We start from the raw sequence: 16,146 nt of genomic DNA, 5'->3' as shown, positions 1-16,146 counted from the left end.
TAGAGAAGAAGGCGCATGGAAACCATTACCTAGGTGATGACCCTTAAGAGAATACAGCCCCAAACTCCATCTCCAAAGCATCAACCTCAACAATAAATGGTTGAGAAGCATCGGGTTGTATGAGGATCGGCACAGTGTAAAAACCTCTTCAAAAAAGAAAATGCCTGCCGAGTGCAGTCTGACCACCTCGAGAAGTCTGTACCTTTCCTAGACATGTCAGTAAGGGGTTTGACAATAGACGAGAAGTATCGGAAACATTTCCAATAATAGTTTACAAACCCCTAAAAGAGTTGTAATGCTTTCAGATTTCCTTGGAGGTTCCATTCCAGGACTGCTGGGACCTTATCAGGATCTATGCGGAAAGCTGCAGCTGACACTAGGAAACCTAAGAACTGAACCTCCTGTACAGCGAATACACACTTCTCCAACTTTTCATACAGTTTATTATCCTGTAGAACCTCTAACACTGCCGGACATGAACCTGATGAGACTTCAGGCAAGTAGATCAAAATATCATCAAGATACACTACTACAAATCTACCCACGAGGTGACGGAAGATGTCATTAACAAGATGTTGGAACATGGCGGGAGCATTGGTCAAACCAAAAGGCATGACAAGATTTTCATAACGCCTTTCTGGAGTGCTAAACACAGTCTTCCACTCATCCACCTCCTTAAAACTATGCAGATTATAGGCTCCCCAGAAAACCAACTTGGAGAACCATTTTGCTCTAATAATGTAATTCAACAAATCAGGTATGAGTGGGATGGGATATGGGTCCCAGACAGTAATCCGATTGAACTCCCGAAAGTCTAAACAGGCACAGAGGTCCCCATCATTCTTTTTAACAAAGAAAAACCCTGCTGCTACATGCAAAGATGAAGGTCTAATATGTCCCTTGGCAAAACTCTCAAGTCTTTTGTGGCTTGTCTTTCAGGACCTGATGGATGATATAATCTGGTCTTGGGCAACATTGCACCCAGAAGCAAATTCCGGCAAAGGAACTTTGTTCAGAATTTCGTAGATAGGCCACTGACACCCATGAATGAGCCTGCTCTTAGGAGTCAGTTTTGTCAAGACCTGTCTGAACGGTTAAAAGACGCTTTGGTGCTGCACTAAACTCCAGCGTGGTTGGAAGCCGCCATGGCTCTTGCCATAGTTATAGAGAGATGCCTCCGGGATAGCAAAGTAGTGACCCCACACCCTGTGCTACTTCCTAGGACTGAAGTTCTCCCCATGTGCTCTGAAGAACCTATGCAGTAAGGGGGGGCTTCTCCCCGCTATGGGTCTCATGCGGTTTGCCACAAGACAAGGGGGGGATTTTACTGTGGCAAAAAGGGTCAATTTATTGGGGTTTGTCCATCTATATCTAAACACCAGAAACTGTCGGAAAATGTCTTACCCCAGGTTGTGTGGAGGATTACAATCTGGCCGTATCTACTTGATGAAGGCTAGACAGCCGAAAGGTGTTGTGTTTATGTTTTATTATGTTTTTTAAATTTGTCATAAGACATCTAGAAACCCTTTGCTAGTTTTTTAAAAGTAAAAATTTCCACCCATCCATACCTCTGAATCCTTGATGCTTCTGAATGAAAGCGTCCTATAGCCTGGTCTTTCTGTTTCTTTGCACTAATATATAGATGTAAGTATAATTTTCATTTAACATTTGTTAATTTTTGTGATTCTATTTAGGACCCCAAAAAACTAGAAAAGAAACTTCTAATTTGCTGTTTTTTATTTTTAGACATGAAAGGTTTAACATACACCTCTGCCACTTTGTGAAAATCTGCCGGGTACTGCAAGATATGATTCTGCTGGCAGACATTAGGCATTGACTTTACAGGTGATAAGGTATATATTCAGCAGCTCTTACAGATGGCAATCATAGGTCTTGTTTATGCATTGCACCACTAACATACTCTTTCCCCCTTTATTTCTGTGCATTCTAATCTTCCTGGTTCATGAATAGAAAACCATAACTGCAGTGAATACCAACACCTAGCATAGTAAAAAGGAGCTGATGGTGCTACTCATTTCTATTTCTATCACCCTACTCTTTTTGTTTTTCTACCAACAGTTGAGGGTTAGGGTTACAGATAACACGTCGACAGAATTATAAATAAACCTTATTTTTTAATTTTACGATGAGTGAGCCCTCGTTATTGTGTGTTAGGACCCAGGCCTGATCAACTTCATGTGATCTGTTTGATAACATGGACACACCACTGGGTTCTCCGGAGCAGCGCTCATTGCTATGTACAAAAAGCATGAATTTTAATAAAATAATAAAAAATGTTTTTCTTTGATATAAATAATTTGGGATAGTCTTACTGAGTCAGGGAGTCCAGAGAGGTTCTGGTTAGTCCGTTTTGGGGGAAGAGGGTGATCTTGCATTGGCCCACCCTCATAGATCTTGTGATTGAACAAAGTCCGGATTGTCATAGCAGTGAGTCTCTGGGGATGGGATGACCTCGGGCAAGAGATCTTTAGATTTTTCTTCTTCATCGTGGGAGCATTTTTTACAACAGCAGCCACACATCTTGTAGAGAAGCCTGTTCCAGGGGGCCAAAGAATGTAACCAGATTGGAAGGAAGTCCCAGTTCCTCAAGAATGATGGAAGACATTTGGGGAACCTCTTCTGAAGAACGTTAAGGATGATGACGGCAATGAACAAAATGAGGAGGGGACCACCCACGGCAGCTAAGACAATCCATCCAGCCATGGAAAGGCCAAATATGGCCAAGGGTAGGATAAGGAAGCTGAGGAGCAGGTACAAGATGGCAAACCAGCGGTACTTGGCAGTGATGTCTCCAAACTTCTTGGCCACGTGGATTGGAATACGTAGGTAAGGAATAACAAACCAGAGCAGAATGCCAGTGAGGTTGAAGAACAAGTGGACAAATGCCACCTGTAAACAATAAGAAGACAATTAGAACACTTTTCACCCATTGTGAGGCTGTAGAACTTGTAGAGCTTCTACTATGAGGGGACCTTTTAGTTATTCGGGAATATCTTGGCAGCTGCCCAATATTTAGCACCTTGTCATAAAGGGTCAGGTGGGGACATGTGAGTTATTACTGTATCTGCATCCTAACTTAGTTCTTAAGTCCCACTGAAATCTACTGGGTCAGGAGTTCTGGTATCAGACTTTGGACATTTCCTAGAATGGTAGAATGGGTCAAAAGCATGTCACGCAACAACTTTATGAGAATTCTAGAGATTCATAGGAAGTCTGTAATCGTAGGGATGGTGAAAGCCATAATGGCCTTCTATTATGGTGCCAGGATTTCTACCCAGGATAGAAAAATGGCCAGTAGAATAGTGAAATGGGTCAAAAACCAAAACTGTAATCACCCTAATCATATGAAGAATGTAAACGTGAGGCTGGTGAAGACCAAAATGATTTATATCATTGTCCTTGTTTTCCAGTAGGGTCTGGTGTTTTTGTTTGCCCCTCGAGCCAATGTATTATCTCCTTGTTTGCAAACAGTGCACCAGCCATGGTTTATCCCCAAGAGGCTCACTAAAAGCTGCCTCTATAGTACCTGTGTCGAAGGCATCCATGAATGGACCGAGGTCCTGCTTGGGCCCCTAGTACAATGAGGATTTGTGTTTGTCTACTATCTCCTCCCTACATATATTCGATTAATTCTCTGGAGATAGTTGTAACATTCATTTTCTACTTTAGTGTGTTGCGCCCCCACACCTTTCAGGGTATTAGAAGTCATTACAAGTTGTTATACCTGAACTGATTCACTCAGGGACTCTGCAGGACTGGCCAGGGCTGCTAATACTGCTGTGGTGGTCGTTCCGATATTAGATCCGAGGAATAAGGGATACGCTCTTTTCATACTTATGACACCAACACCTGAAATAAAGACAATTACTGTACAACATTTGTAAGGAGAGTCCTGAAAAATGTTATTTGTGATTATCAAAAAGGTTTTGATGTTTTTGTCTTCAAATAGCGCCCTCTTGTACATAGGTTGTGCCTGGTACTGCAACTCAGATTCATTAATGAAAATGAGACTGAGTTTCAATATCAAGCACATCCTATGGACAAAGAACAGTGCTGTTTGCGGAAAAAAGACTAATTTAGCTAACTATAATCGGTCCCTACATACATGAGCTAAAATATATATTTGTATCTATTTATATTAATGTTCTGTCACTTACCCATTAAGGGCACAATGGCCGCGGTGAAGACAGAGCTGCTCTGAACCACAAACGTCATTACAGCACCAACAATAATCGCCAAATATCCGGTGAGCCAACTGAATGGGAAGGGAAAGTCTGTAGGAAAAAAAAAGGTGTATAACCTGGGCATCTCCTGTATATAATTATATATCTGCATCTGGTATAACCTTGGCATCTCCTGTATATAATTATATATTTGCATCTGGTATAACCTGGGTATCTCCTGTATATAATTATATATGTACAGCCAGTATAACCTGGGCATCTGCTGTATTTAATTATATATGTACAGCTGGTATAACCTGGGCATCTCTTGTATATAAATATATATGTACAGCTGGTATAACCTGGGCATATCCTGCATATAATTATACATGTACAGCACAGCTGGTATAACCTGGGCATCTCATGTATATACGGTAATTATATATGTACAGCCGGTATAACCTGGGCATCTCCTGTATATAATTATACATGTACAGCTGGTATAACCTGGGCATATCCTGCATATAATTATACATGTACAGCACAGCTGGTATAACCTGGGCATCTCATGTATATACGGTAATTATATATGTACAGCCGGTATAACCTGGGCATCTCCTGTATATAATTATATATCTACATCTGGTATAACCTGGGCATCTCCTGTATATAATTATATATGTACAGCCGGTATAACTTGGGCATCTGCTGTATTTAATTATATATGTATAGCTGGTATAACCTGGGCATTTCCTGTATATAATTATACATGTACAGCTGGTATAACCTGGGCATAGCCTGCATATAATTATACATGTACAGCACAGCTGGTATAACCTGGGCATCTCATGTATATACGGTAATTATATATGTACAGCCGGTATAACCTGAGCAGCTTCTGTATATTATTATATATTGTGACAGAGTCACTGGTGAAGTGATGATGGAAGGGAGAGACGTGCCACTGCGCATGATCGCGTCAGTGATGTAAAACCAGATTAGTTTCCTCCAGCACTGCGTATTGAGACGATATATATAAAATTATATAATGAGCTGATTTTAGTGGACATTCATAGAGCGGGACGGAGAATGTCCACGTATATCCTGCTGAAAAACTGCCAGGACCTGTGATGTCACACGGTTAGCGCTTAAAGGGAACCTGTCAGCTTGTTTTTCCGCAATAAGCTGCGGCCGCTGCCTTTAAGGGCTTATCAACAGCATTCTATAATTCTGGGCATCGTCTGTATATAATTATATATGTACAGCTGGTATAACCTGGACATCTCCTGTATATAATTATATATGTACAGCTGGTATAACCTGGGCATATCCTGTATATAATTATATATGTACAGCTGGTATAACCTGGACATCTCCTGTATATAATTATATATGTACAGCTGGTATAACCTGGACATCTCTTGTATATAATTATATATGTACAGCTGGTATAACCTGGACATCTCCTGTATATAATTATATATGTACAGCAGGTATAACCTGAGCATCTTCTGTATATAATTATATATGTACAGCTGGTATAACCTGGACATCTCCTGTATATAATTATATATGTACAGCTGGTATAACCTGGGCATCTCCTGTATATAATTATATATGTACAGCTGGTATAACCTGGGCAGCTTCTCTATATAATTATATATGTGCAGCTGTTATAACCTGGGCATCTCCTGTATATGATCATATGTATACAGCTGGTATAACCTGGGCATCTCCTGTATATAATTATGTATGTATAGCTGGTATAACCTGGACATCTCCAGTATATAAGTATACACGTACAGTCGGTATAACCTGGGCATCTCCTGTATATAATTATATATGTACAGCTGGTATAACCTGGGCATCTCCTGTATATAATTATGTATGTACAGCTGGTATAACCTGGGCAGCTTCTCTATATAATTATATATGTACAGCTGGTATAACCTGGGCATCTCCTGTATATAATTATATATGTACAGCCGATATAACCTGGGCATCTCCTGTATAGAATTATATATGTACAGCTGGTATAACCTGGGCATCTCCTGTATATAATTATATATGTACAGCTGGTATAACCTGGACATCTCTTGTATATAATTATATACGTACAGCTGGTATAACCTGGACATCTCCTGTATATAATTATATATGTACAGCTGGTATAACCTGAGCATCTTCTGTATATAATTATATATGTACAGCTGGTATAACCTGGACATCTCCTGTATATAATTATATATGTACAGCTGGTATAACCTGGGCACCTCCTGTATATAATTATATATGTACAGCTGGTATAACCTGGGCAGCTTCTCTATATAATTATATATGTGCAGCTGTTATAACCTGGGCATCTCCTGTATATGATCATATGTATACAGCTGGTATAACCTGGGCATCTCCTGTATATAATTATGTATGTATAGCTGGTATAACCTGGACATCTCCAGTATATAAGTATACACGTACAGTCGGTATAACCTGGGCATCTCCTGTATATAATTATATATGTACAGCTGGTATAACCTGGGCATCTCCTGTATATAATTATGTATGTACAGCTGGTATAACCTGGGCAGCTTCTCTATATAATTATATATGTACAGCTGGTATAACCTGGGCATCTCCTGTATATAATTATATATGTACAGCCGATATAACCTGGGCATCTCCTGTATAGAATTATATATGTACAGCTGGTATAACCTGGGCATCTCCTGTATATAATTATATATGTACAGCTGGTATAACCTGGGCAGCTTCTCTATATAATTATATATGTACAGCTGGTATAACCTGTGCATCTCCTGTATATAATTATGTATGTATAGCTGGTATAACCTGGGAATCTCCTGTATATAACTATACACGTACAGTCGGTATAACCTGGGCATCTCCTGTATAGAAATATATATGTACAACTGGTATAACCTGGGCATCTCCTGTATATAATTATACATGTACAGCCGTCAGGTACGGACTGGTACTGAAACTCAGCCCTGGCGTTGTAATCACACAGGCCCATGTTGTCCCTGTCCCCAAGCACCAGAGGGGATATATTACTAATATTTTCCTGGATGAAGGAAAGGAAGATTTACTACAAGACCAATATTTCTAATGATGCTTGTGGCCTGCCTGGGGTAAGTGATAGAGTCAGTGACTTTATGCTCCATCACATCTCTTAACAGTATGAGTGTCTTTAGAACACCGATTCTGCTAACAACGTAGCAGACAAAGCAGCCCATGACCAGACAGGCCTTTCTGGCGTTTGCCAGAATTGCCAGATGGCCAGTCCAGCCCTGACAGCCGGTATAAATGATACATCTCTTCATAAACTCTTTTATGCGTAATTATCCTATGTAATTCTCATTTCCGCCAATAGATGTCAATGTTGGTATGCACAAATATAAATGGTAGATTATGGCACCTCAGTAAAGAAGCTATATTAGGAGTAGTTACTTTTCACTAACTTGAAGTGAGAAAAATTGTTAAAACGTAACTTTTAATAATACGGTAATATTCTAAAAGATTTATTTCCGGTGCAATTGTGAGGTTAAAAAGGCTCAAAAAATGCCAGATTAACCACAATATATCAGTGGTGTCCCTTGCAGTATATATAGTCTCAGTCAAGATATTAGCTAATCTAATGAAATACAATAGGAGATGGAATATTAGGCCCCTAAATAGGTCAGTCAGGGAGTGAGCTTAATTTAATACTAGCAAAATAATTTTTCTCCTCTTTGCTTATATGCAGATATTCAGGATAGCCTCCAAAGTAAACTCAATTCAGCAAGTGTTTTTTCAATTTAACCACCTGAAATATTAGCTCTATAAGGCATTTAGTCTAGATACTATTATACATGTAAACTATACAATGAATACTAAATGGTAGGGAATTTTTGATTGAGCTTAGATGGATGGTGCTGAAATTTTTGATGCTATCATTGGCATTTAGTAGATTAGAGCCAATACTTTTTAAGCTATGTCCTTCAGCCTAAAGCCATGATGCTCTAAGGTTCTGTAGTCACCATGGTACATACCAGCATTGATAATCTTCTTGATGACATGGGCGATCTGACCTTTCAGGACGGAGTTGAGAAGTTTGACGATGAGAATAAGACACGTGCAGAGGACCAACAAAGAGGCTGCCAAGAGGATGAAGCCCACCGCTATGTCCGAGAGGTTTACTTGGGCAAAAATATGGTAACCTAATAAAAAAAACACAAGATATTAATTTCTATTTGCTGAGAGCAAGCAGAAAACTTGACAATGTTGTGCATCTGAAAAGTAAAGTTGCATAACTTTTTGCTATGAAATTATTGCAGCTAAATTGACCTAAAAATGTTAGCCCCCATTAATTCTTTCCATCCTTTACTTACATCTCTCCACATTCTGCTTAATGGTGACGTTATTTTCCATGAACGTTCCAGTTGCATTGGTAAAACAGGTCACAGGACTGCAGTTAGTCAGATTTGTAACCAGAATGTGTTCTGTTACCTGCAAAAAGGATTCAATATAACGTTCATTTTTACACGTACTGTGTATTTCTAACTGTTCGGACTAATGCTCAAATTAAATCTCAAGGAAGGTGACTTTTTATGACTTGCCTTACCACTTTTTTCCCCACATACTTCCCTTAGACATTAATAGAACAGTGCCCCCAATTACAATGCATGACTTGCACTAATTTATTTATATTACTCATTTATATAGCGCCATTGATTCCACAGCACTTTACAGACATTATTGGCACTGTCCCCACTGGGACTCACAATCTAGATTCCCTATCAGTATGTCTTTGGAGTATGGGAGAAAACCCACGCAAACACGTGGAGAACATACAAACTCCTTGCAGATGTCCTTTGTGGGATTTGAACCCAGGACCCTAGTGACCGTGCCGCCCTGCACTATCACTTTTTACCACATATATTAGGTAGACCCCAATGGAACAGAGCCCCCAATCTTACTCTATTTAACATTTAAGCTCTATGTAAGTATTGCTTCGGGAGTGGGTGGCCGCTTGTTCAACTATCACATAATTCCTACACTTACAGTTGTCTCGTTGGTGACGCACCATCTCTTGATCAGACTTCTGTTCGCATATTCTGGGTTTCCAACTGCATTTCCTGCAATAACTTTGCTGTCCAACTAGAAGACATGAATGAGAACTAAAAAATGTGATGTCTAGAACATGAGCTGCTCAATGGGGATGGTGATATCACCTAAAACTAGCCATCCTGGAGTCTTACCATGATGATGAGATCAGTAAATGGTCGGGTGATGACTTTAAGAATATCGGGTGCATTTGCTCCATTGTGGATGTTAAAACTCTTAATAATGGCATTGGAAACATGGAAGAGGTATCCCGTTCCCAGCTCAATCGGTAACAGAACGATGACTGTCAACCAGTTGAACATACCGTGTACAGCTGAACCTCCAAACGCCCTAGAAACAATTTATATCCATTATATTGAAGATCTGGGAAATTGGCACAAGTAAAATTTAGGAAGTTGGCTCAAGCCTTGAGCTCCTTGAAGTGATTTATAAATCGTACTAAAATATCTTCTAGATAGAACCCGTCACCAGTCCCTCCCAACATAGACCAAGGACTCTACCTTCGAAACTCATTGCGATCCCCAGATTGAGCCAAAGATACCAAGGTGCTTGTCACTGATGTTCCCACGTTGACCCCCATGATGATAGGAATGGAAGATTTGACGTTCAGAACTAAAAAAGGCAAGGGAAGCCTATTGGATAAAATATTTATTTCTTCATGTGCAAACCCATCTCAACCCATCCCCGAAATGCTAGTCTTAGAAGGTCTTCACCATCCCTTCCTTCAGACATCTCATCACATCCACCCAACAAGTTCTTACTTCCAGAAGAAACCATGCTGACGATGATGGAAGATGAGGTACTTGAGCTCTGCACCAGAACTGTCACCAGAACACCAATGACCAGGCCAGCGATCGGATTGGCAAGGATATCATTATCACTGAAGATGTCTCCTGTGAGTTTACCTATGGTTCAAAACTTATTATAAGACACTTGATTCTGACAGAAGATGGAAACACATCTCGTGGAAGTAGCTGGGTGACTTACTTCCAACTAGCTGGAAGGCTGAACTCAGAACATCCAAGGAGCAGATGAACAAGTAAAGGAACCCAATGAGAAGGAAACCCTTCGCTACCCCGGTCACCACTCGTTTTACTCTTTGCTTGTTGTTCAGCTCTAAAGAACGATCAGTTCAGATGTTACTGGCTATGCCAAACGTTGGTACTGGAAAATACTGGTGAAAAGCAACCATGAAAACAACCCACCTTTCCAAGAAGGACCTGAAGACTGAAGATCTGGTAGAGCCCAAGGATCAATTTCATCAAGTACTTCACATGATGCCAGATCCATAGGCAACGTGTAGGTGGAGTCTATAGAACAACAAATATAGTAAGTACTATGGTCCTCGAAAGTCATCCTGACAATTGTTGTCTCCAAGGAGCTTTGTGTTTGCCCCATTGACACCAGATATGACCCTAGTAATAATCAGATTTTCCAATAATACTCAAATATTTATCCAATTTTTTTTAGCCAGAGAAAGCACAAGAATCCTGGGATTTTGGTATTTGCAAGTGGGCAGGAAAGAAGTCCCCATACACAGGAGATGGTCGGTCGCCATTACAGTGTTTTAACCTTCATTCTGGTTGTGTATATCAAAGCATACTAATATCTGATTGAGCCAGTGGCACCCTTCATTTGTAATACTCCCAGATCCAAAGATAAGCTTTAGTGCCCCAAAACTATATATTTAGAAACCATGCCACAGCCAAGTGGTACTCTCCCCGGCACCCAGAAAACAAGGAAAATATTTTGCCCTCCCTTGCCTAGTATTGGACAGGGTGATCTCCGGGATTATCACTAATATGAGCTAGTCCATTCATCCATATCGGAGTCATCGGTCACCTCCATGACGCCTATGTCCATGAGCCTTACCAATGGGAAGATCATCCAGTGGGACCTTCATGGGATTGTCGTCCATGCTCTTTTCCATGTCAGACAGAGATATCTGTGGGTTGTTGCTGGTGAATGGCATGTTGGTAGCTTTGCTCTCGGAACCTTGTCAAGTCCGATGTTACCCTGCAGATGAGTGGAAAGTGTCTCATCACATTATAGTCCTGTCCTGGACTGTATCAATTTTTCAGTTTGTTCTACTAATTAAATCTCCCTTTGGCCTTCATGAGATAGAACTCAACCTCACGGATGATGGAACCATGACATAGTCTTTCAAAATTAATTTCCCCCTTAAAGGGATCAAAAAATTCTTAAAATACTTTAGGGGCCAAGATCGTGGAATGCCCATTATGCCCCATAGCTCCAGATCTGCCCATTGATGGACCCCCCACTTGTAAAACATTGCTTTTAGCTAATCCTACTTGGAGTTGCTGCAAATTGGAGCCCTGCATTTCTCTCAGTCCATCCCTTCTTATTTAGAACCATGGTACATTGTTGCAAAAGGACAAATTAGGGGTCAGACAACTTTTTCCAAGAAACATAAAAAAGCAAACAATGTAGTTAACAATCAGCAAACTTTGCAATGTGCTTGTATTTACCAGCTCTATTCAACAGTATCCATTTATAAAAATGGGAATCACCCTTTACATTTTTTTGGCTGCTATGTTTCCTTAAAGGGTTTATCTTCTATGAGAGCATGAACCTTTGATTGATGCCTGCAGTTAAGGGGCCGTAACATTTTGCACATGGTCAGCCATTTTTTGAAAATCCAATCCAGACAAACCATTGGTAAGCGGAGCACATTTTCCTCAAAAGCCGACGCACAGGTGTATTTGTTATCTCGCAACTTTTTATGGCAATTACAATTCTGCAAATATTTTCCTTGTCCTTTAAACTGTGTACCTTTAACATGTACATTGTTTCTTTACATGACGGCTTCCAGTTGTACAAAGTGCAGGGGAAGGACTTTCTTAGAAGATTGTAATAATTTATGGCCGATCCTCCTGTTCTCTGTGAACACATAGCAAAGGTGTCCCATGATCGATCGCATAATGATCTGACGAGGTGGGGGATGGGAAAGAGAATGAGCCCCAGCAGCACAGAGAACTTCAGGAGAAGCGCTTACTGATCTCATTTATAAAGGGTATCCCTTTCTAATAGAATTCGCCTTAACAATCATCACCCGTTCCCAGATCGCTTCTTGCTGCCAGTAAACGGAAATACATTCATTCAAAGGTTAAAAATCGGCCCTAATTCAATCTTGCTCACAGAGCTGAAGATTTGTTACAGTGTATTAGTGCAGGTAATCTTCTATGAACTACTCAAAGCAATAGTTAATGATTCTCCTGTCCTAGATTCTAGGATGATAATCCCTGGTTCAGGAGGCCACTGTCTATGGATAAATTGCTAGGCTTGTAAATTAGGCATTGTGGGCTCAAGCCCTATCTGGGATGGATGCATCATTTTCTAACATCATCATCAGCACAAATGTATCATCAGTCCTGATAGATTGCTACAATGTATCTGTACAGGAAAACCTCAGCTATGTGACATAATAGGAACCTGCACCAAAATCCTCAGCAAATCTTCCAGAACTTTACATCTGAGGTGTGAAAATGGCATTTTTAGAATAACCCCATAAAACAAAATCCAGAACAAGGAGCAGAATGATTTTTTTCTCATAGTATCAGCATAGAAAATGGGGCTAATATTCACATAAGAAGAAGCAATCCAAATGTACATATGAGATCTGGAATAGGCATACAGTAAAATGTAGTAGTAATAATAATAATGGAATCCTAGTCACTGACAGCAAGCAGAGCTGCTGAAAATGACATCTAATACACTAAAAAATGCTAAACCTGAGCTTTGTTTGAAGAATGCACAATTTTCATAAATCTAGAAGGATATGTAATAGTATAGTTTATTCCATTTTATTGTATGGAAATGGAATACTACATGGTGCCAACTGATCAGCGGGCATCTAAGCATTTCCGATGCCAATTCTCCTCAAACCTTTTCAAATACAGTATCTAATAGACAGGGTTGTAGCTAAGGACCACCTAAATTGATATATAGTGAACTAAGATGTAACTAAACTTTTTCATAACTTTTTTGATTACTTGATCTTAGGTGTTTCAGGCCTTAACACCACACTGATCCCTTAAATCAAGGGACAGAAGCGGTTAGCTGTTCCCAAGTTTGGCACAGAGATGAATATGGATCTCAAAATGTTCTGTCTAGCCCAGATATAGAGAAAATCGACCCTCTTGCTCTGGACCCCCGCCGATCAACATGTCAAAAAAGTTTAGCTGAGATTGTGGCATATAAAAAACTTGCAAAAGTTCAATTTCCTTTGAAGGTTTGATAAGCCACATGTGACAAAGTCTGCATCATATCCAATGTCCACCTGGGTCCCATTCCCTTGCCTACGCTATAGAAAATTCCACCTGGATTTGTGTCTGAACCACAGAAAAAAAAACTGCCAAAGAAATAAGTAACTACAAATTCTGCATGGAAAAGCAAAAGATTAGCCTGGAGAGAGTCATTATGCGGATTCTGGGCACATCTGCCTCCAACCTTGGATTTCTGCCACAGAAAATTGGATCTTACCTTTATTCTGGGATCATACTACCGTGTGTGATGCGAGAAACTCGCACGAGTCTCTCGCATCAACACCCGGCACTCAGGACCGGAGCTGCGACTGCATGTATTTCTATGCAGCCGCAGCTCCGGTCCTGAGTGCCGCCGGCGGCAGCGTAGAGAGTTGATGCGAAAGACTCGTGCGAGTTACTCGCATCACACACGGTAGTGTGATCTCGGCCTTAGGTGCAAAATCCTGAATGCTGCCAAAATATCACTTATCTATATAACCTTTCCATACATCAAGATTGGATTTCCTAAGGAATCCATGTTATCCCATTGTTATGTTCCCCAAATTATGGCCTTGGCCTCCTGATGGAAACCATAGACATGGAGGTGGTTGCCTGATCCTTACCAACAAATGCCCCACGTCTGTCTAGGCCAATAATTGTGCAGAAATATGCTCTATTTGTCCGAATGTTCATTTTATGGAAGAGCTAAGCATCTACCAGACATCCCTTACCTCCAGAAAAAAGCAACGAATTAGACGAAAAAAAATTCAACTTATTAATTTAATCACATAAAAAGCAGTGGATAAGGATCCAGAAGCCCATGAAGACATAAATATATCTAAAATATCATGGAAAAAGATTTTAAAACTTTCCTAGCTTGTTATAGATCTTACAAATATATATAAAATGTATTTTAAAAAGTTTTAAAAACGTTGTAAACTTTTTCTAGGTCTTAGCAGTTATTTATATAAAACAAAATTTATAAGTTTTAAAACCTTTCATAACTTTTTAGAGAGCTTAGAAAATATATACATAGAACATTTAAAAGTTTTAAAAACTTTCATAACTTTTACTAGTTCTTAACCCACACACACATTATATATATACATCATTTCAAAGTTTTTCAAACTTTTCTAACTTTTCTTTTTAGAACTTAGAAATTGCATATAAAACATAATTTAACAGTTTTAAAAGTTGCCTGAATTTTTTTATAGATCTCGGAAATGGTCAACCTCTATAAAGACCCTCTAAGGCGTAGAGAGGCCGCCACACTTACCAGTGAGAGCAGAATATTCAGCTGGGCCAAATGCACTGAGCAGAGGTAAGGGGCCCAACTATATACCTGAAGGAGGAGGTCAAAGTTTTCTGCGCTATCAGCACGTTTTTTTTTCTATCACTCCAGTTATTAATGTTTACTGAGTTAATCTATTGAGACCCAATGTTTTTGCATCTCAGGTTGTGCTGTCCTCATTTGCTGCTCAGATACATTGTACTGTTTACTGAGCTGTGGTTATCACATCCATATCGATTACGGCGTCTCATCTCATATGGGGTCATCAATGATCCGTGTTTTATTTTTATATTATTTATTTATTGGTGTTGTCTCTCCCCACTTCCACTATCCTGGTATAACCCATGAATAGAATTCCAAAACTACAGTATAGACTGACACCTAGCAATGTTGCATCAATATAGGAACGGTAATGGGCATTAGTAGTTTAATTCAGGATAGTTAACCGATGTAGAAGGCCAAAAAAGTTAAAGGGAGTGCTAAAGACCCTTAAAAAGTCATATTCTAGATGCAGTTTACAGTGTAGTGCTGCAAGGAATGTCGGGAATTCATAAATTACCCCATTATTAATATGCATCATTGCTTTATTATGAGACTTGCTGAGGGCAGAAGATGCGGATACGGAGTGTGCACCGCGCATCTTTCTTAAGTACTAAGCCCATTAAGGAATATGGTCTCCCCAGGAGATGCTTATGAATTTCTTACAGAGTTAATGTTTCCTTTGAAATATTCTTACCAGATCTTCAGATTTCTTGAAGGGAAAAACTTACTTTTGTCAAATGATACTAGAGAAACAGTACCAATGGGATATATTAGATGCCGGATTGTCAGATTTCTGGAATAGCAAATGGATATAAATGGTCCAAGGGGAGGAAAACCTACAGGAAAACAGGAATATGCTAATTTGTTCTATTTGGTCTCTTAAAATGAAGTTCAGTGTAGAAAGCAGTACCGAATTACCAATTTCCATGGAATACCGGCATCAATGCTTCTCTACAGATTTGTGTTGGTTTTGTTTAGCTAGACTCATTGGTTCTTCAGTAGGTTTGCCCTTGCGGTCAGTGGTTTATACATTGTTCCAATCCGGATGTTCCTGGTTTATACACTGCTAAAGTCAGTAGTGTGTGCAATCTATAGCTCCTGTTGGTTAGTGCTATATATAATCTATAGCTCCTGCTGGTCAGTGGTGTATATAATTTATAGCTGCTGCTTGTCAGTGGTAGATATAATCTGTAGCTCCTGGTGGTCAGTGGTGTATATACTGTAATCTATAGCTGTTACT

At 39.7% G+C, this 16,146-nt stretch overlaps 1 protein-coding gene across 2 annotated transcripts; it reads right to left on the bottom strand.

Moving 5' to 3' along the window:
* Positions 1-1,719: 1,719 nt before the first annotated feature.
* On the bottom strand, positions 1,720-14,939 carry SLC34A3 (solute carrier family 34 member 3). Of its 2 annotated transcripts, none has more exons than XM_073558279.1 (13): positions 14,850-14,939; positions 11,181-11,324; positions 10,514-10,618; positions 10,296-10,424; positions 10,070-10,213; positions 9,809-9,920; positions 9,443-9,638; positions 9,246-9,341; positions 8,573-8,690; positions 8,234-8,401; positions 4,179-4,295; positions 3,746-3,870; positions 1,720-2,910 (listed from the first exon to the last, which is right to left on the bottom strand). In XM_073558279.1, the coding sequence occupies exons 2-13, from the start codon at positions 11,278-11,280 to the stop codon at positions 2,407-2,409; spliced, it is 1,914 nt and encodes a 637-aa protein (XP_073414380.1). In that variant the 5' UTR covers positions 11,281-11,324; positions 14,850-14,939; the 3' UTR covers positions 1,720-2,406. The 2 variants fall into 2 exon arrangements, with proteins under 2 accessions (XP_073414380.1, XP_073414381.1); XM_073558280.1 differs by lacking the exon at positions 14,850-14,939 and adding an exon at positions 12,102-12,219.
* Positions 14,940-16,146: the final 1,207 nt, after the last annotated feature.

The sequence above is a fragment of the Dendrobates tinctorius genome, unplaced genomic scaffold (assembly GCF_039654945.1).
Source record: "Dendrobates tinctorius isolate UK_male_01 unplaced genomic scaffold, ASM3965494v1 ptg000013l, whole genome shotgun sequence".
Lineage (NCBI taxonomy): Eukaryota > Metazoa > Chordata > Amphibia > Anura > Dendrobatidae > Dendrobates > Dendrobates tinctorius.
This window is presented reverse-complemented; position numbering and strand designations above follow the sequence as displayed.

Coding starts and splice junctions, on each gene's coding strand:
- SLC34A3 (XM_073558279.1), bottom strand. CDS start 11,280: ATGCCATTCACCAGCAACAACCCACAGATATCTCTGTCTGACATGGAA. Junction 10,425..10,513: donor TTCAGGTCCTTCTTGGAAAG/GTGGGTTGTTTT, acceptor ATCGTTCTTTAG/AGCTGAACAACAAGCAAAGA. Junction 8,691..9,245: donor GCGTCACCAACGAGACAACT/GTAAGTGTAGGA, acceptor TCCTTTTTGCAG/GTAACAGAACACATTCTGGT.